Raw genomic sequence first — 19,753 nt, 5'->3', positions numbered from 1 at the left:
TGCCTTACAGCACCACAGACCCAGGTTTGATCCTGACTACGGGTGCTGTCTGTACAGAATTTGTACATTCTCCTTATGACCACATGGGTTTTCTCCAGATATTCCGGTTTCTCCCACATCCGAAAGTGTAGGTTTGTAGGTTAATTGTCTTCTGTAAATTGTCCCTGGCATGTAGGATAGAACTGGCGTATGGTAGATTGCTGGTCAGTGTGGACTTGGTGGGCCGAAGGGCCTTTTTCCATATATCTTAATTTAATTGAACCATTTACTTGGTTGAATATGTGGCATTATTTTCGTCTTGTTTCTATAGTCAAAGTGGGGCGATCCTCACCCCTCTCCCCCCCCCCCTCCCCTGCTGCACTCCCTCGGGCTTGATCATTGCACTCCCTCGCAATTTCTCACTCTCAACTCTCACCCAATGTTGGCAGCCCAGCATTATTATCATCATTATTATTATTATTATTATTATTATTATTAATCCTAATATTAACTCTTGAGATGTGGTTATAATTTGTACGTGTTGGGATGAAAAATTGAAGTGAATGTTTGCCCGCACTTGTCTGTAAATCCAACATCACTGGTTTGGGATTTGAACCAAGGTTTTTCAGTTTCACAACTAGACTGCACAGGTAATAGGTAAGACTTGATTGTTCCTGTTTCCAGTTTCAGTTTCATTTCCACTTTCAGGGAGTGAACTATTTGGACTCAGCCCATCCAGTGGACTATAAAAACACCGTCCACTGTCTCTGGTCCAGCCAGTTCTCGGGAGGAAGACAGATTCCTGAACAGCAGCATGAGGTAAGGGACATCTTCACTTTGCACAGTGATATCGGGGATCAGGACCTTCTCAGGCACTGTTGCTGACATTAGGTGGATGAGTAGAGAAGCTTAGTTTTTAGTCTTTAGAGATACAGCGCGTAAACAGCACCTCCGGCTCACCTAGTCCGCCCCGACCAGCGATCCCCGCACATTAACTAGCAGTGTTACAAAATTTTGAGATTTAAAAAATCAAGTCTGCAATTTATCCCATCAGATAAAGCATAAAAAGAAGTTTAATTTGACGCCTAATTCACTTTCATATCTTCTGTATTAAAAAAGTTATTGCCATTTTCATACTCGGAAATTAGCATCTTGTTCCCTATTGCTTTTCCATTGACAACACAAAAGCTGTGATCGAGGACAGTCAAAACCCATAACCTTCCTTAAAAATTAACAGAACTGAATGAAATTTTCAGTTAATGTAGATTGAAGCATTCTGAAACAAATATAAAACATCTTACTTGGATGACCTGAAATTAAAGCATCTAATTAGTTAATTACCTAATTGTAGCTAATTACAAAATTGCCCGTTGTGACGGAAATAGTAAAAACACCCAGACTGCCTTGAAAATTCAAAAATGTGATATTCTCAAGATCAGAACTTTAATATTATTGTATTATACGCTGTAAGTCCGTAACAGATAGGTAAATAAATTACAATTTCTAACAATAGACCAACTCTTTATGGAGAAGATCAGTTGCTAGCTGGTACATTGGCATATCATAATCAGTAGCATCATCATACTCCTCAGATTGTAACCAATAAGCAACTCTGTACATCTTGTTTTTCCTCAACTTTTCAATTTTGGCATTGTAAACTACAAGTTTTTGCTGTTCAAACCACGCATGACATGCCTTTCTGCCCACTACTTTCCCATTAAGAATAGTCTGTAGATTCCATTTCTTAAGAAAAGGATATATTTTTTTAAATAGCCTAAGTATCCAAATAACAAACTAATCCCATTCACACGAGAATTCACGATATAACATGATTTTAAATCTCACTGTCATGAATTCATATGCCAGATGGAAGGAATTTGATGTTTAATTCCCATAAATTAATCTAGAAACATCCACTCAATATAATCAACATTTTAATTTTTTTGCACAATCCATGGGACTAAAACTGATATTTAGTATAAAAATATTGAATATGGGTGGACTATAACACAAAATATAGACGATTTAGATGCTCTTATGAGATGATTGTCCAAGAAAAAGAGCATTTAAATCATCTTGCGAGTGGGTTTTTCTGGAACGCGATCGATTGGAAAGTTGGGGTTGCGGTGAATTTGAACTCCATATCGGCAGGAAAAACACTGCCGGTTCGTATGGTGCCCAAATTACATTTTCGCAACGTAAAATCAGATTAAAGCCATCCCAAGAAGCAAGTTTATATGTAAAAGAGACGAGTTACCCTTTATTTTGCCCCGTTCTTGCGATCCGTCACATTGTAGGCGTTGAGGGCGTTAGAAGTCGCATTTTATTTAAATTAAATTATTAAATTGTCTTGCGATTAAAAAAATAAAATCGGGAATGGAAGTCGGATCGATTATTCTTCAGCAGCTGGCAGCCCGAGGAAGTCTGCCGCCGCCATTCAATGTGATCATGGCTGATCATCCACAATCATTATCCCGTTCCTGCCATCTCCCCCGACTCCGCTATCATTCAGAACCCTATCTAGCTCTCTCTTGAAAGTATCCAGAGAACCGGGCTACACAGCCCGCCGAGGCAGAGAAATCCACAAACTCACATCTCTCTTTGAGAAAAAATGTTTCCTCATCTCCGTTCTAAATGTCTTATCCCTTATTCTTAAACTGTGGCCCCTGGCTCTGGACTCCACCAACATTGGGAAAATGTTTCCTGCCTCTAGTGTGTCCAAACCCTTTATAATCTTATATGTTTCTATAAGATTTCCTCTCATCCTTCTAAATTCTAGTGAATACAAGCCCAGTTGACCCATTCTTTCATCATATGTCAGTCCCGCCATCCCGGGGATTAACCTGGTGAACCTACGCTGCACTCCTGTCACTGCTTTCCAAATGCGCTGTTATAACATTTTTAATAATCAACTCCAGCATGTTGGCCAGTTGGAGGCCACACCTTGTGTATTGTGTGCAATTTTGGTCTCCTAATTTGAGGAAGGACATTCTTGCTTTTGAGTGAGTGCAGTGTTGGTTCACCAGGTTAATTCCCGGGATGGCGGAACTGGGCTTGTCTTCACTGGAATTTAGAAGGATGAGAGGGCATCTTATAGAAACATATAAGATTATAAAGGGTTTGGACACACTAAAGGCAGGAAACATTCTCCCAATGTTGGTGGAGTCCAGAGCCAGGGGCCACAGTTTAAGAATAAGGGATAAGACATTTAGAACGGAGATGAGGAAATATTTTTTCTCAAAGAGAGTTGTGAGTTTGTGGAATTCTCTGCCTTGGTGGGCGGTGTAGCCCGGTTCTCTGGATACTTTCAAGAGAGAGCTAGATAGGGTTCTGAAAGATAGCGGAGTCGGGGGAGTTGGCAGGAATGGGATAATGATTGTGGATGATCAGCCATGATCACATTGAATGGCGGTGCTGGCTCGAAGGGCCGAATGGCCTTCTGCACCTATTGTCTATTACATTGGTTCCCACCCCCCTGCCCTGTTAGTTTAAACGTGACCTTTCTACACTCTCTTTCCCGTTAACTGCACGCATGCACTTCCACGTTGTTGTCTCCACCCCCCCCACTGTATAGTTTAAACCCACCCGTGCAGCATTAGCAAAGCTGCCTGCCAGAATGCGGTCCCCCTCCAATTAAGGTGCAACCCGTCCCTGTTGTCCAGGTCACCCCTGCCCCAGAAGAGATCCCAGTGATCTAGAAATCTAAATCCCTGCCCCCTGCACCAACACCTCAGCCACACATTCAGCTCCCCTATCTCCCTGTTCCTTCCCTCAGTAGCACGAGGTACTGGAAGCAAAGCAGAGCATCGTCACCTCTTCTTTTCCCCAGAGATGCTGCCTGAGCCGCTGAGTTACTCCAGCTTTTGGTGTCTGTCTTCGGTTTTAAGCCAGCATCCGCTGTTCCTTCCTACACATTAAGGAAGACCTTCTTGAGCAAAAGCTGCTGTATAACCTACAATGTTAATGTTTAGTTTAGTTTAGAGATACAGCGTGGAAACAGGACCTTCGGCCCACCAAGTCCGTGCCGACCAGTGATCCCTGCGCTTTTACACCATCCTACACACACTAGGGACAATTTACAATTATACCAAGCCTGGGCGGCCACGGTGGCACAGCAGTGGGGTTGCTGCCTTACAGTGCTTGAAGCGCCGGAGAACTGGGTTCGATCCCGACTACGGCTGCTGACTGTACGGAGTTCGTTCGTTCTCCCCATGACATGCGTGGGTTTTCTACAAGATCTTCGGTTTCCTCCCACACTCCAAAGACGTACAGGTATGTAGGTTAATTGGCTTGGTACATATGTAAATTGACCCTAGTGTGTGTAGGATAGTGTTAGTGTGCGCGGATCGCACCGGGGTCTGTGCAGACCCGGTGGGACGAAGGGCCTGTTTCCACATTGTATCTATAAACTAAACTAAACTAAACAAAACTATCAGCCTACAATTACAAGCCTGCAAGTCTTTGGAGTGTGGGAGGAAACTGGATATAGAAACATAGAAAATAGGTGCAGGAGTAGGCCATTCTGCCCTTCGAGCCTGCACCGCCATTCAATATGATCATGGCTGATCATCCAACTCAGTATCCTGTACCTGCCTTCTCTCCATACCCCCTGATCCCTTTAGCCACAAGGGGAACATCTAACTCCCTCTTAAATACAGCCAATGAACTGGCCTCAACTACCTTCTGCGGCAGAGAATTCCAGAGATTCACCACTCTCTGTGTGAAAAAAGTTTTCCTCATCTCGGTCCTAAAAGATTTCCCCCTTATCCTTAAACTGTGACCCCTTGTTCTGGACTTCCCCAACATTGGGAACAATCTTCTTGCATCTAGCCTGTCCAACCCGTTAAGAATCATGTAAGTTTCTATAAGATCCCCCCTCAAACTTCTAAATTCTAGAGAGTACAAACCGAGTCTATCCAGTCTTTCTTCATATGAAAGTCCTGACATCCCAGAAATCAGTCTGGTGAACCTTCTCTGTACTCCCTCTATGGCAAGAATGTCTTTCCTCAGATTAGGAGACCAAAACTGTATGCAATACTCCAGGTGTGGTCTCACCAAGACCCTGTACAACTGCAGTAGAACCTCCCTGCTCCTATACTCAAATCCTTTTGCTATGAATGCTAACATACCATTCGCCTTCTTCACTGCCTGCTGCACCTGCATGCCTACTTTTAATGACTGGTGTACCATGACACCCAGGTCTCGTTGCATCTCCCCCTTTCCTAATCGGCCACCATTCAGATAATAATCTACTTTCCTGTTTTTGCCACCAAAGTGGATAACCTCACATTTATCCACATTATACTGCATCTGCCATGCATTTGCCCACTCACCCAGCCTATCCAAGTCACCTTGCAGCCTCCTAGCATCCTCCTCCCAGCTAACACTGCCCCCAGCTTCGTGTCATCCGCAAACTTGGAGCTGTTGCATTAAATTCCCTCCTCCAAATCATTAATATATATCGTAAATAGCTGGGGTCCCAGAACCGAGCCTTGCGGTAACCCACTAGTCACCGCCTGCCATTGTGAAAAGGACCCGTTTACTCCTACTCTTAGCTTCCTGTCTGCCAACCAGTTCTCTATCCACATCAAAACTGAACCCCCAATACCGTGTGCTTTAAATTTGTATACTAATCTCTTATGTGGGACCTTGTCGAAAGCCCAGATATAACACATCCACTGGTTCTCCCTTATCCACTCTACTAGTTACATCCTCGAAAAATTCTATAAGATTCGTCAGACATAATTTACCCTTCATAAATCCATGCTGACTTTGTCCAATGATTTCACCACTTTCCAAATGTGCTGCTATCCCATCTTTACTAACTGATTCTAGCAGTTTCCCCACTACCGACGTTAGACTAACTGGTCTGTAATTCCCCGTTTTCTCTCTCCCTCCCTTTTTAAAAAGTGGTGTTACATTAGCTACCCTCCAATCCTCAGGAACTGCTCCAGAATCTAAAGTTTTGAAAAATTATCACTAATGCATCCACTATTTCTGGGGCTACTTCCTTAAGTACTCTCGGATGCAGCCTATCTGGCCCTGGGGATTTATCGGCCTTTAACCCATTCAATTTACCTAACACCACTTCCCGGCTAACCTGGATTTCACTCAGTTCCTCCATCTCATTTGACCCCCGGTCCCCAGCTATTTCCGGCTGATTTTTTATGTCTTCCTTAGTGAAGACAGAACCAAAGTAGTTATTCAATTGGTCTGCCATGTCATTGTTCCACATGATCAATTCACCCGTTTCAGACTGCAAGGGACCTACATTTGTTTTAACTAATTTTTTTCTCTTCACATATCTATAAAAGCTTTTGCAGTCAGTTTTTATGTTCCCTGCCAGTTTTCTTTCATAATCTATTTTCCCTTTCCTAATTAAGCCCTTTGTCCTCCTCTGCTGGTCTCTGAATTTCTCCCAGTCCTCTGGTAGGCTGCTTTTTCTGGCTAATTTGTACGCTTCATCTTTTGTTTTGATACTATCCCTGATTTCCCTTGTTATCCACAGATGCACTACCTTCCCTGATTTATTTTTTTGCCAAACTGGGATGAACAATTGTTGTAGTTCATCCATGCAGTCTTTAAATGCCTTCCATTGCATATCCACCGTCAACCCATTAAGAATCAATCGCCAGTCTATCTTGGCCAATTCACGTCTCATACCCTCAAAGTTACCTTTCTTTAAGTTCAGGACCCTTGTTTCTGAATTAACGATGTCACTCTCCATCCTAATGATAAACTCAACCATATTATGGTCACTCTTGCCCAAGGGGCCACGCACAACAAGACTGCTAACTAACCCTTCCTCATTACTCAATACCCAGTCTAGAATAGCCTGCTCTCTCGTTGGTTCCTCTACATGTTGGTTTAGAAAACTAACCCGCATACATTCCAAGAAATACTCTTCCTCAGCACCCTTGCCAATTTGATTCACCCAATCTATATGTAGATTGAAGTCACCCATTATAACAGTTTTACCTTTGTTGCACGCATTTCTAATTTCCTGTTTGATGCCATCCCCAACTCCACTACTACTGTTAGGTGGCCTGTACACAACTCCCACTAGCGTTTTCTGCCCCTTAGTGTTTCGCAGCTCTACCCATATCGATTCCACATCCTCAAAGCTAATGTCCTTCCTTTCTATTGCGTTAATCTGCTCTCTAACCAGCTACCCCACCTCCTTTCCCTTTCTGTCTATCCCTCCTGAATATTGAATATCCCTGGATGTTCCGCTCCCAGCCTTGGTCACCCTGGAGCCATGTCTCCGTGATCCCAACTATATCATAGTCATTAATAGCTATCTGCACATTCAACTCATCCACCTTATTACGAATGCTCCTTGCATTGAGACACAAAGCCTTCAGGCTTGTTTTTACAACACTCTTACCCCTTATACTATTATGCTGAAAAGTGGCCCTTTTTGATTTTTGCCCTGGATTTGCCGGCCTGCCACTTTTAGTTTTCACCTTGCTACCTATTGCTTCTACCCTCATTTTACACCCCTCTGTCTCTACGCTCACACATTTAAGAAACCCTTTCCCTTTAACTCCATCCTCCACTATCCCATTCGACACCCCACCCCCCTTATTCAGTTTAAAACCACTCGTGTAGCAGTGGCAAACCTGCCTGCCAGAATGCTGGTCCCACACCTGTTAAGATGCAATCCATCCCTTTTGTACAGTTCTCCCTTACCCCAAAACAGATCCCAGTGATCTAAGAATCTAAATCCCTGCCTCGTGCACCAGTTCCTCAGCCACACGTTCAGGTCCCGTATCTCCCTGTTCCTGCTCTCGCCAGCATGAGGAACTGGAAGCAAACTGCAGATAACAACCCTGGAGGTCCTGCTTTTCAGCATTTTTCCGAGCTCTCTAAAGTCACGCTGCAGAATATTCATCCCCTTCTTTCCCACATCGTTTGTGCCGACATGCACTACCACTTCCGGATGTTCACCTTCGCCCTTGAGGATTTTCTGCACTCTGTCCGTGACATCCTGGATCCGGGCACCAGGAAGGCAGCACACCATCCTCGCATCCCGTCTGTTGCCGCAGAAACCCCTGTCCGTACCTCTCGCAATGGAGTCTCCCATTACAATGGCGTTGCCTGCCTTAGGCATTTTTGGATTTGGCTCAACAGCCCTATTCGCATCGCAAGCCAGTCCGCCGCTCAGTGTAAACACGTCTTCTGTCCCGACAGCTTCTAAGTGGGTGAACCTGTTCACAAGAGGTACAACACCCGGGGACGTTGGCATTCCATGCTTCCCTCCCTTTCTCACTGTCTCCCACCTTCTCTCTTCCAGTACCTTAGGTGTAACAATCTTACTGTAGGACTTGTCGAGGAACGACTCCGTTTCTCGGACGAACCGGAGGTCATCCACTTGCTTCTCCAGTTCCCCAACACGGTCCTTCAGGAGCTCTACCTGGGTGCACGTCTCGCATTTGTAGCAGCCAGAGGCACCAGCGGTGTCCTTGACCTCCCACATACTGCAAGCATCGCACTGGATCAGCTTGCCTGACATCTCCTTCTTTCGTCTCTACCTCTCAAGCGTATTGCGTGGTCTCCTCTCCGAAGACTCTCGAGCCAAAGACTCTCACTTTTCTCACAGGGCACTTCCCTCACAAGGCCGCTCATCACTGCCGCTCCCCAAGAGCAGTCTTGCTTAAATTGACTGATACATTGCCTGATTTATCAATTTACAAACCAAATTCCTCAGTTTTCAACTGTTTTCCTGGCACTGACACTTCTCTCCTCCCACTCGGGCTTGAGCCAATCAGTCGTATCTCTTGCTAATCTCCTCCTGCTGTTGCTCTCAAAGCTGCAGCAGTTCTGAGCAAAGATCCTATAGCAGAGCAAGATGGGTTACTCTCACGCAAACGTGTAGTACGCTCATGGGCGGATTCATGGGTGATTATATGACTCATTTTAGCAACCAGCCCCAGCCATCTTGTTCCGCCATCTTGTTCCGCCATCTTGCTTCCGGCCAAAGATTGAATCCGCAGTGGGGAGAGGGAGTGCGCGGCCCGGGGCAGCGGGGAGAAGGAGTGCGCGGCCCGGGGAGAGGGGGTGCGCGGCCCGGGGCAGCGGGAAAGGGCGTGCGCGTCCCGGGGAGAGGGAGTGCGGGGCCCGGGGAGAGGGAGTGTGGGGTCCGGGGAGAGGGAGTGCGGGGCCCGGGGAGAGGGAGTGTGGGGCCCGGGGAGAGGGAGTGTGGGGCCCGGGGAGAGGGAGTGTGGGGCCCGGGGAGAGGGAGTGTGGGGCCCGGGGAGAGGGAGTGCGGGGCCCGGGGAGAGGGAGCGTGGGGCCCGGGGAGAGGGGGTGTGGGGCCCGGGGAGAGGGAGAGGGGGTGTGGGGCACGGGGAGAGGGAGTGGTGGGGACAGGGGAGAGGGGAGAGGGGCGTGTGGGGCCCGGGGAGAGGGAGTGTGGGGCCAGGGGAGAGGGGGTGCGGGGCCCCGGGGAGAGGGGGGGTGGGCACGGGGAGAGGGAGAGGGAGTGTGGGGCCCGGGGAGAGGGAGAGGGGTGTGGGGCCCGGGGAGAGGGAGTGTGTGTGGGGCCCGGGGAGAGGGTGTGTGTGGGGCCCGGGGAGAGGGAGAGGGGGTGTGGGGCCCGGGGAGAGGGAGTGGGGGGCCCGGGGAGAGGGAGTGTGGGGCCCGGGGAGAGGGGGTGTGGGGCCCGGGGAGAGGGAGTGTGGGGCCCGGGGAGAGGGGGTGTGGGGCCCGGGGAGAGGGAGTGCGGGGCCCGGGGCAGCGGGGAGAGGGGCATAGGAGGGGGGGAGACATTGTAGTGTGGGGGCAGGCGAGGGAGTGCCGGGGGGGGGGGGGAGAGGGGATAAGGCCTAGTGTGTGTGAAGTTGCGGGGAGGTTTACAATGTTTCTTATTTAATGTCCCTTGTCTAGTCTGAAATAAAGTTCATCATTGGATCAGAAGAAATATAATTGTGTGTGTTATATGATTATATACATTTATATCACATTCATGTATGTGTGTTTATAAACATTTTATTCTTTAACAAGAATTAACAGAATTATGAACTAACAATTATGAATCTAACCCTATATCGCTCACAAAAACTTCCCCCACAATGTCAATTACCCTGCGAGTCGGGTCGGTTCCGGTTACTACAAAATCAACCCAAACACTGCTTGTGAGACATTTAAAAAGAAATGATTTAAAAAACATTAAAAATATATTGCTCCGCTATAGGATCTTTGGTTCTGAGTAAAGTCTGCCTGTGCTTGGCTTTTACTTTTCAACTGTTTTCACCCCTCTGACTCACTTCTCTCCTTCCAATCGGGCTAGAGCCAATCAGTCTGATCTCTTGCTAAACTCCTCCTGCTGTTGCTCCCAAAACTACAGCAGTTCTGAGTAAAGTCTGCCTGTGCTTAGTTTCTACTTTTCAACTGCTTTCACCCCTCTGACTCACTTCTCTCCTCCCACTCGGGCTAAAGCCAATCAGTCTGATCTCTTGCTAATCTCCTCCTGCTGTTGCTCTCGCATTAAACCTACGCAGGTCACGGGGAGAACGTACAAACTCCGTACAGACAAGCATTGTTATCATTACAGTGTTGTCATTCTTATCCACGATGCACCTAACCCCTCCTTCCCTCCTTCATGGCAATCAGTGCTCACGGAAGGCCTCACGAGTCCCGGACGTAGGCCCGGAAGTGGGGCAGGCGGTCGACTCAGGCAGAACCCTCGACTGTCCGTTGCTGGGACATGTGAGCGGCCATCTTGGTCAGGTCCAGGGGCAAACCGACATGGAGGTCCCCCTTCCTCCAGCATGACCAAGCGACCGAACCTCCTCCTCCGTACCGGGAAACCTAAGATCAGGAGGGTGGAGCTGAAATGCAGCTAAAACATGAGCTTTTTTTGCTTTGTGCTATTCATTCAGCAGAATGTCTATACATGATTACAATCAAGCTGTCCACAATGCACAGATCCAGGATAAAGGGAGTAACGTTTAGTCCAAGGTAAAGTCCGATCATAGATAGACTGAGGTAGCTGGAAGGTCAGGACCTCTCTCTAGTTGGTGATAGGATGGTTCAGTTGCCTGATAACAGCTTGGAAGAAACTGTCCCTGAATCTGGAGGTGTGCGTTTTCACACTTCTGTGCCTCTTGCCCGTTGGGTGAGGGTAGGAAAGGGAGTGACCAGGGTGCGACTCATCCTTGATTATGCCTGACCCACTGAGCTACTCCAGCTTTTTGTGTGTTGTCCCATTGATCACCTTGTGCTCTCTTGCAGCGACACACTGAGGGAGTCCTTGTTGGTGAAGCTCGGCCAGCTTCAGTGCCACTTCACGTGGGGCCCACAGATATACGACAGTGACCTGGACGATGTGAAGCAGAGGTTGCAGGGTTCGATTATCATCGGCGGGAAGCACCAAGGCGTGCCGCACAACCAGCTGGCTTACATCAACTACCTGCAGGGCAACTGCGAAGAAGCTCTCCGTGACTTAGAGGAGGCGGAGAGACATCTGAGGGAGATCCACGGGGATGGATTTGAGAGGAGGAGCATCGTCACCCATGGCAACCGGGCCTGGTTGCATTACCACATGGGGCAACTCAGCGAGGCCCAGTCCTACCTCGACAAGCTGGAGGTGATGTGTGGCCCTCTCACACAGGGCCCGCACGTCACGGCAATGGTGCCCGAGGTGTTGGGGGAGAAGGGGTGGTCTTTGCTGAGCTCCCGCTCTCAGTGCTACGAGGAGGCGAAGGAATGTTTCGCCAAGACTCTGGAGGAAGATCCCGACAACACGGAGTGGAACATGGGCTACGCCACCGCTCTGTACCGTCTGGAATCGATTTCCGGGATCCTGAAAAAACCCGAAGTGAGTCAGTCGGTGAGACAGCTGAGACGGGTGCTGGAGCTCGATCCGGGTGAATCTGTGGCCAGGGTGATGCTGGCCCTCAGGCTCCAAGCATTCCGGCAACAGGCAGAAGCGAATGAATTGGTTGAAGAAGCGTTGCGGACAAGCCCAGATTCATATGTGCTCCGCTATGCAGCAAAGTTTTACAGGAAACAGCACGATGTTGATAAAGCGATAGAGCTGTTGAAGAAAGCCTTAGAATTCACTCCGCGCTCTTCCTTCTTGCACCATCAAATGGGTATCTGTTACAGGAACAAGCTATTGGCTCTGCGTGAAAATCAAGGCAGTCGAGACCCAGGTGTGAAGGCTGTGTTGATCAACCATTGCAAGCACCATTTTGGAACGGCATTTCAACTGAAGCCATCGGATGTATTTGCAAAGCTGGATTTTGCCAGGATCTGCTTAATGAATGGTGAATCAGATAAAGCGGTGGAGATATACAACATCCTCCGGAGTTTAAAGGATGTTATTCCAGATGAAAAGCAGGCAATAGAGTTACAGCTTGGATTATATGAACAGCATCACACCAAATCTGAATCAAACGCCATCCACCATTTTATGGAAGGCCTTAAAATCCAGCGCTGCACGGAAAATTGGAAAACTTGTTGCACTAAGTTGGAGAAGATTGCAAGAAGGCAAATTACCAGGAACCCGAACAACAGCAGAGCCTGGGGTATCCTGGGGTTTCTTCACCGAGAAGCCGGGGAGAATTCTGAAGCTGTTGAATGCTATGAAAAGGCCTTGCGGTGGGATCGTGGCAACGAAGAATATCTCAGCGCTCTTCGTGAATTGCGCCCTTCTACTTAGGCTGGAGATACCAGGACCAGGAGGTAAGGGCGAGAAAGGTCCTTCCTCAACCATTCCTCACTAGAACATAGAACGTAACACAGTACAGCGCAGGAACAGGCCCTTCGGCCCACGGTGTCTGTGCAGAACACGATGCCAAGACCAAATCCTATCTGTCTCCATTCCCTGCATATCCATCGGCCAATTCAAAAGTCTGTCAAATGCCACAATCGTGCCTCAACCACCACTCACGGCAGCAAGTTCCGGACGCACACAGCCCTCTGTGTAAAAAAAACATGCCCCGCACATCTCCTGTAGCCAATACCCTCTAGTCCAGGAACCTCCTCTGCACCCTTTCCAAAGCCTCCACATCCTTGCAGCAATGGGGCGCCCTGAACTACATGTGATACTCCAAATTAACTCCAAATAACCAAAGTCCGATAAAGATGCATCATGCCTCCCTGACTGATACAAAAGTTAGTGGTTTTGCAGATAGTGAAGATGGTTGTGAAAGATTGCAGCAGGATCTTGATCGATTGGCCAGGTGGGCGGAGGAATGGTTGATGGAATTTAATACAGAGAAGTGTGAGGTGCTGCATTTTGGAACTTCGAACAAGGGCAAGACCTACACAGTAAATGTTAGGCCTCTGGGTAGTGTTGTAGAGCAGAGGGATCGCAGAGTACAGGTGCATGGTTCCTTGAAGGTCGAATCGCAGGTAGATAAGGTGGTCAAAAACACTTTTGGCACTTTGGCCTTCATAGAAACATAGAAAATAGGTACAGGAGTTGGCCATTCGGCCCTTCGAGCCTGCACCGCCATTCAATACGATAATTGCACTGGCGGCAGCCCTGTCAGCAGCGTGTCAGTTTTTTCAACCTTTTTTATTTTTTTAGTATGTCTTAAAGTATGTTTTTAATGTTTCTTTGTGTGTTTTGTGTGGGGGGTGGTGTGGGGGGGCTGAGGGGGAAACCGTTTTGGCCGCCTCCTCCATGGAGAGGCGACTTTTTCCAGGTCGCCTCCCCCGTGGCCTAACAATCAGGATCGGCGCGGCCTTTCCCGGAGACGCGCCCGGGACTTCAGCGGCGGGCGCAGCGTGGACTCTCGCCGTGGAGCGGGTGAGCCCTCGCTGGGGCTCGCTGGAGGGGAGCGTTCCGCTTTGCTGGCCCGCGGCAGCCGGCAGCCTGAAGCCGCAGTCTGCAGAGCTCCAGCTGGCGCGGTGTCTGCAGCCCGGGATCACTCGTGGGAGACCCGGGGGGGAGAAGAAGCTCCGAATGCCGGCCCGCGGCCAACTTCTACCGCGGGCCCGGCGAGGACTCCATCACCCCTGGAGGGGAGCTTCAACCGCCGGCCCTGCCGACTTTTGTGTCTATCCTCGGTGTAAACCAGCATCTGCACTTTCCTTCCTCATCTTACCGTACGCCTTCTTCACCACTCGATCTACTTGTGCGGCCACTTTCAGGGCGTTGTGGAGTTGGATGCCATGATTATTACAGAGTCTGACCAAGCTTGTGTGCGGTGCCTTAATGGAGACACTTGAAATGACATTTTGTTGATGATCTTCTGCAGGTTTGGTGCCCGTTTCTCTGACTGATCTACAGTGATCCCATCTCTCAACAAACCTTCACATTCAACCAGAGGTGGATCAGAGCTGCGTTGTGGAGGACGTGACGCCATTTCACGTGCGTCCGATGCGATGGTCAGAATAGAGGCACCAGCAGTGATTTCCCAGCCCGTTACTCAATGGTCACAAATTAACCTGGACGTTAATTGTTTGTCCACTAAATTCTGGAGTTAAAAGTTTAGGATTAAGTTTATTGTTGTCACGTGTACTAAGATACACTGAAAAGCTTTGTTTTGCTTCCTATCCAAACGGATCAGAGAATACTGTACATAAGTCCAGCCGTTAAACTCAAGTACAATAGATAGAGCAAAGGGGAGATTAGTTCAGTTTAGTTCATGGTCACGTGTACTGTTAAAGGTTTAGGATTAAGGTTTATGTTCATTATTGTCACATATACCGGGGGACAATGCAGAGCTTTGTGTTGCATGCTATCGAAATATATCAGAGGCTTAAGGTGAGGTGGGGGGGGGGGGGGGGTTAATGAGAACCTGAGGGGTACAAAACTATAAAAGAGGGAGTTAGAACTGATTTTTGTGTGAGAAGCACCATCGATGATGTGCAATCTGATTTAGTTTCTAGGATATAATGCCGACAATTACGAGTTTCAACTTTTTTGTTTAAAGCGTTATGAACATTGGGGCACGTTTCATGATCAATATTGTTTAACATTCTGTAATATCAGAGTTTGTGCATTAAAGTAATGAATAAATCACTCATAAAATGCGACAATTCTAGTGCATCATTACGCGTCAACGGTGCAGTCTAAGTGGTTTTCTTGGTCCACACTAAGGTGAACAGGATCAGCTCCAGGGGATTCAAGGGGCTACACGGTTGGGTAGCGGTAATGTTGCTGCCTTACAGCGCCAGAGACCCGGGTTCGATCCTGACTACGGGTGCTGACTGTACGGAGTTTGTACGTTCTCTCAGTGACCGTGTGGGTTTTCTCTGGGTGCTCCGGTTTCCTCCCACACTCCAAAGTCATACAGGGTTGTAGGTTAATTGGCTTTGGTATGACGTAAAATTGTCCCTAGTGTGTAGGATAGTGTTAGTGCGCTAGGACTCGGTCGGCCGAAGGGCCTGTTTCCGCGCCGTATCTCTAAAGTCTAAAACTTGCACTTCAGCCTTGAGCCGATATTAATAAAGTTTACGCTTGTTCAATGGTTCTTTATTGTCACGTGTACCGAGGTACATTGAAAACAAATTTTTTGTATACAGCCCAGCAAAGTATTACTATATATATAAGGCCAATCCTGGATTAAGTACAAAGTGTACAGAAATAGTCCACTGAGACCATTTACAGGAGTCGCCAGGTTTTGGCGCCATTTTTCAAAGTCCCAGTTGCTTTAAGAGCAGCAGGTCATAAAGGCCCGTTGATAGGTATGTGTAGAAAGGAACTGCAGATGCTGGTTGACACCAAAGGTAGGCACAAAGTACTGGAGTAACTCAGCGGGTCAGGCAGCACATCTGGAGAAAAAGGATGGCTGACGTTACGGGTCAGAATCCTGCTTCAGACTGAAAGTATAGTGGAGGGAACCAAAGGTAAATATAGGCCAGAATAAAACGGGGTCGGCAACAGATGAACAAGGACGGGTAGGTAGATGGTTGGAGATAAAAGTGAAAGGTGTGAGACAGGGTTGAAGAGTTGCAATCCTGGATTAAGTGCAAAGTGTATAGAAATAGTCCACCCAGACCATTAACAAGTGGTTTTGCCGCCGTTTTCAAAGTCCAAGTTGCTTTAGGTGCAGCTGGCCATGAAGGCCCGTTGTCCTGGCGACGTTGCCGTGTGGGCCTGGCCAAGGGAAGGTGTAGGAGTCCTCCACCGCTGCTCCACCACTCTGTGCCGCTGTGGGCTGCCTCCGTTCCGTGCGCTCCGTCTCCTGTTGCAATTTAGTTCACGGTCTTCCCTGCTCACACCTCCCCTTGATCAGCGAAGACCAAATAAGCAGCTCTACTAGAAACATAGAAAATAGTTGCAGGAGTAGGCCATTTGGCCCTTCGAGCCAGCACCGCCATTGAATATGATCACGGCTGATCATCTAAACTCATTACTGCTTGCTCCCCATATCCCTTGATTCCTTTAGCCCTAAGAGCTAAATCTGACTCTCTCTTGAAAACATCCAGTGAATTGGCCTCCACTGCCTTCTGTGGCAGAGAACTCCACAGATTCACAACTCACTGGGTGAAAGGTTTTTTCCTCAACTCAGTCCTAAAAGGCCTACCCCTTATAGACCTTCAGCCCAGAGACATTATGTTAGACAAACTAGGTACCAATGTCTGACCATGGGAGTGTGTAGGGGGTCACCTGAAATGAACGGAAATGGTGTCTGCCGGGTACCACCCACTGAGTGTAGACATGGGGGACCCCCCAGGGGGCCAAAAAATGCGTACTAAATAGATGAGTGAGGTACCACTTAAATCCACTACCATGGTGTGCTCACTGCCACGCCTATATCAGTAACACAAGTGGCAGACATTTTTCCCGCTGCAAAAGGCCCGCCAGACCCCCCACAAAGGGCTTAAGAAATGGACTAGCATATAGACGAGCAAGGTACCACTCACAAATAATGCTGAATGAACAAGTTGAGTTCATAGAGTACAAAATGGGTTACGCCAGACAAATAGTCCGCTGCACTACAGGTACCAGACACCCCAAAAATGGACACCCTAGACCCTGCTGTCCAACTAGGCTAGCCTAGATATTATGGGTACCAGTTAAAACCAAGTTTAAATGATCTACCACACCTTGGGGAATATAAATGGACCTATGACAGAACAATTATCTGAGCATTGGGCCTATCACACTCCCTAAATGGGCCCTTGGGCCAATCTAGGTTAGCCTAGATATTAAAGGTACCGGCTAAAATCAGGTTGAGATGATCAATCACAGCCTCGGAAATACAAAATGACCCATGTCAGAATAATAACCCATTGCCTTGGCCTTACCAGACTCCTCCCTAATAAGTCCTTGGGCTCAAATAGGCTAGTCTAGGTATTAAGGATATGAGCTCAACCAGGTTTATCTGATCAACCACAACCTTCGGCTAGTGAACACAAAGTGACTCATGTCAAAAAATTAACCACTTTATCGACCATTTCCACAACAACCCATTTCAATGAGAAAAGAGGGACAAGAGGCTAATAGTCAGTATAAACTGTTAGAGTGTCCTGTTTGGCTTTCTATATATTTGGCCATTTGGCTGAATGCGTTGACAAACTCTCCTTAGCTGCAGCCAAACAATACATCAACATCGCATTGGATGGAAGTATTTGCAGTAAAGAATCACTGTTTACGTCTGTTTGAGGTAAGTTGTTTTACTTTGCTACAAAATTATAGTTTGCTGTTATAATGCAGGGATATCATGCATGATTCAGTTATAGTGTTCACTTGATAATTTACATTAAAACCAATGCCATGGGGCAATGCCAAGCCCAGAGCACATGTCCTGAGAGAGGTACAATGACTGACACGTGGTTAGGATCAAGTATCAGCAAGTGCATATAAAAACCCTGTGGTATTTGTGCAATAAACATTGCTATTTAGGTCTAAGTACAATTTTTTTTTTTTTTTAATACATTTTTATTAGAGGCATTTGCATAACATAATCCAAACCGGTACAGACTTTGTTTAGCTGTTACATATTAAGTATCCAGGTTTCCAGGTACCCAGTTACCAAAGTAGCTGGGATCCTCCTTGATCAGTTACCTATTAACATTGCCTCTAATTATTTATTCATATTTATAGATAGAAAAAAAGAAAGAAAGAAAGAAATTAGAAAAATTGAATAAACTATCAATAATACAACATAAACTATCAATAATACAACAGGTCTAAGTACAATTTAAGGTGGAATATTATGTTATTTGATGGTGATTTATCTTAAATAGGGATGGACGTTAATTTGATAAGCTTGCAGAGTCATCTCCCGCCTTTAAGAAAAACTACGGAAAGCCGTATCAGACATCCTATAGTATGGACATAATTGCAATATCAGTCGTGATGCAGTGAGTGTATGCTTAAAATATTAAACTCAATAATGTTGTTTATTGTCAGGCTCAATTTGTGCCATTCTAGGATGTTTCATCTGTGGCATGGTCAGCAAATAGTTTGAAGATACTTGTTCTGTACTTTAGATTCATTACATTCAGTCTCGTGTTTAAAATTGTAAGTATGAATTTTGGAACATTTGCAATATTAACTTACCTTATATCACAGATCAAGAATATAGCAGTAGGCTCCCCTTGGTCATGACTGACCATGGGTGATGCACATGATGTGTGGTCGGATGCAAGCCTGGGCAATGTCATATGGCGTTGCCCATGTAACACATCCCCCCTCTCCACGTCGCTGATCGATCCAAAGGAACAGCAGGGCCGTTACCAATTATTATCTCAATGGGGTTAGGTTAGGTAAGGGGGAGGTGCAGCGAGACCTGGGCGTCCTTGTACACCGGTCACTGAAAGTTGGCTGGCATGGGTGATTTTGTATTTCCTAGCACAGCAGGCAATGAAGAAAGCTAATGGAATGTTGGCCTTCATAACAAGAGGATTTCAGTATAGGAGTAAAGAGGTTCTTCTGCAGTTGTAGAGGGCTCATGTGAGACCACATCTGGAGTATTGTGTACAGTTTTGGTCTCCTAATTTGAGGAAGGACATCCTTGTGATTGAGGCAGTGCAGCGTAGGTTCACGAGATTGATCCCTGGGATGGCGGGACTGTCATATGAGGAAACATTGAAAAGACTAGGCTTGTTATCACTGGAGTTTAGAAGGATGAGGGGGTATCTTATAGAAACATATATAGAATCTTATAGACCCCCCCCCCCCCATTTGGGCAATTAAGGGACTATTTGGGGAGTCTGGTAAGACCAAGGCAATGGATTATTATTCTGGCATGGGTGATTTTGTATTTCCTAGGCTGTGATTGATCTTCTAAACCAGATTTTAGCCGGTACCTTTAATATCTAGGCTAGTAGATGGGCCCAAGGGTCCATTTAAGGTGTCTGGTAAACCCAAGGCAACGGATAATGGTTCTGTCATATGTCATTTTATATCCCCCAAGGTGTGATAGATCATTTAAACTTGGTTTTAACTGGTACCCATAACATCTAGGCTAGCCTAGTTGGACAGCAGGGTCTAGGGTGTCTATTTTTGGGGTGTCTGGTACTTGTAGTGCAGCAGACTATTTGTCTGGCGTAACCCATTTTGTACTCTATGAACTCAACTTGTTCATTTGGCATTATTTGTGAGTGGTACCTTGCTCGACTATCTGCTAGTCCATTTTTTAAAGCCCTTTGTGGGGGGTCTGGCGGGCCTTTTGCAGAGGGATAAATTTCTGCTGTTTGTGTTGTTAGTATAGGCGTGGCAGTAAGCACACCATGGTAGTGGATTTCAGTGGTACCTCACATCTATTTAACACCTATTTTTTGGCCCCTTGGGGGGTCCCCCAGGTCTTCACGCAGCGGGTGGTGCCCGGCAGACTCCCAATTCCGTTCATTTCAGGTGACCCCC

The 19,753-nt window shown here is 47.0% G+C and overlaps 1 protein-coding gene and 1 pseudogene across 1 annotated transcript; one reads left to right on the top strand and one right to left on the bottom strand.

The window, feature by feature from the left end:
* LOC116981369 overlaps positions 1 to 19,753 on the bottom strand; it is a 63,122-nt pseudogene that overhangs the window by 30,888 nt on the left and 12,481 nt on the right.
* Positions 730 to 14,631, top strand: LOC116981368 (interferon-induced protein with tetratricopeptide repeats 5-like). Its single transcript, XM_033034378.1, has 3 exons — positions 730 to 798; positions 11,215 to 12,669; positions 14,193 to 14,631. Exons 1-2 carry the CDS (start codon positions 794 to 796, stop codon positions 12,644 to 12,646), a joined length of 1,437 nt encoding a protein of 478 aa, XP_032890269.1. The 5' UTR covers positions 730 to 793; the 3' UTR covers positions 12,647 to 12,669; positions 14,193 to 14,631.

The sequence above is a fragment of the Amblyraja radiata genome, chromosome 15 (genome assembly GCF_010909765.2).
Source record: "Amblyraja radiata isolate CabotCenter1 chromosome 15, sAmbRad1.1.pri, whole genome shotgun sequence".
Lineage (NCBI taxonomy): Eukaryota > Metazoa > Chordata > Chondrichthyes > Rajiformes > Rajidae > Amblyraja > Amblyraja radiata.
This window is presented reverse-complemented; position numbering and strand designations above follow the sequence as displayed.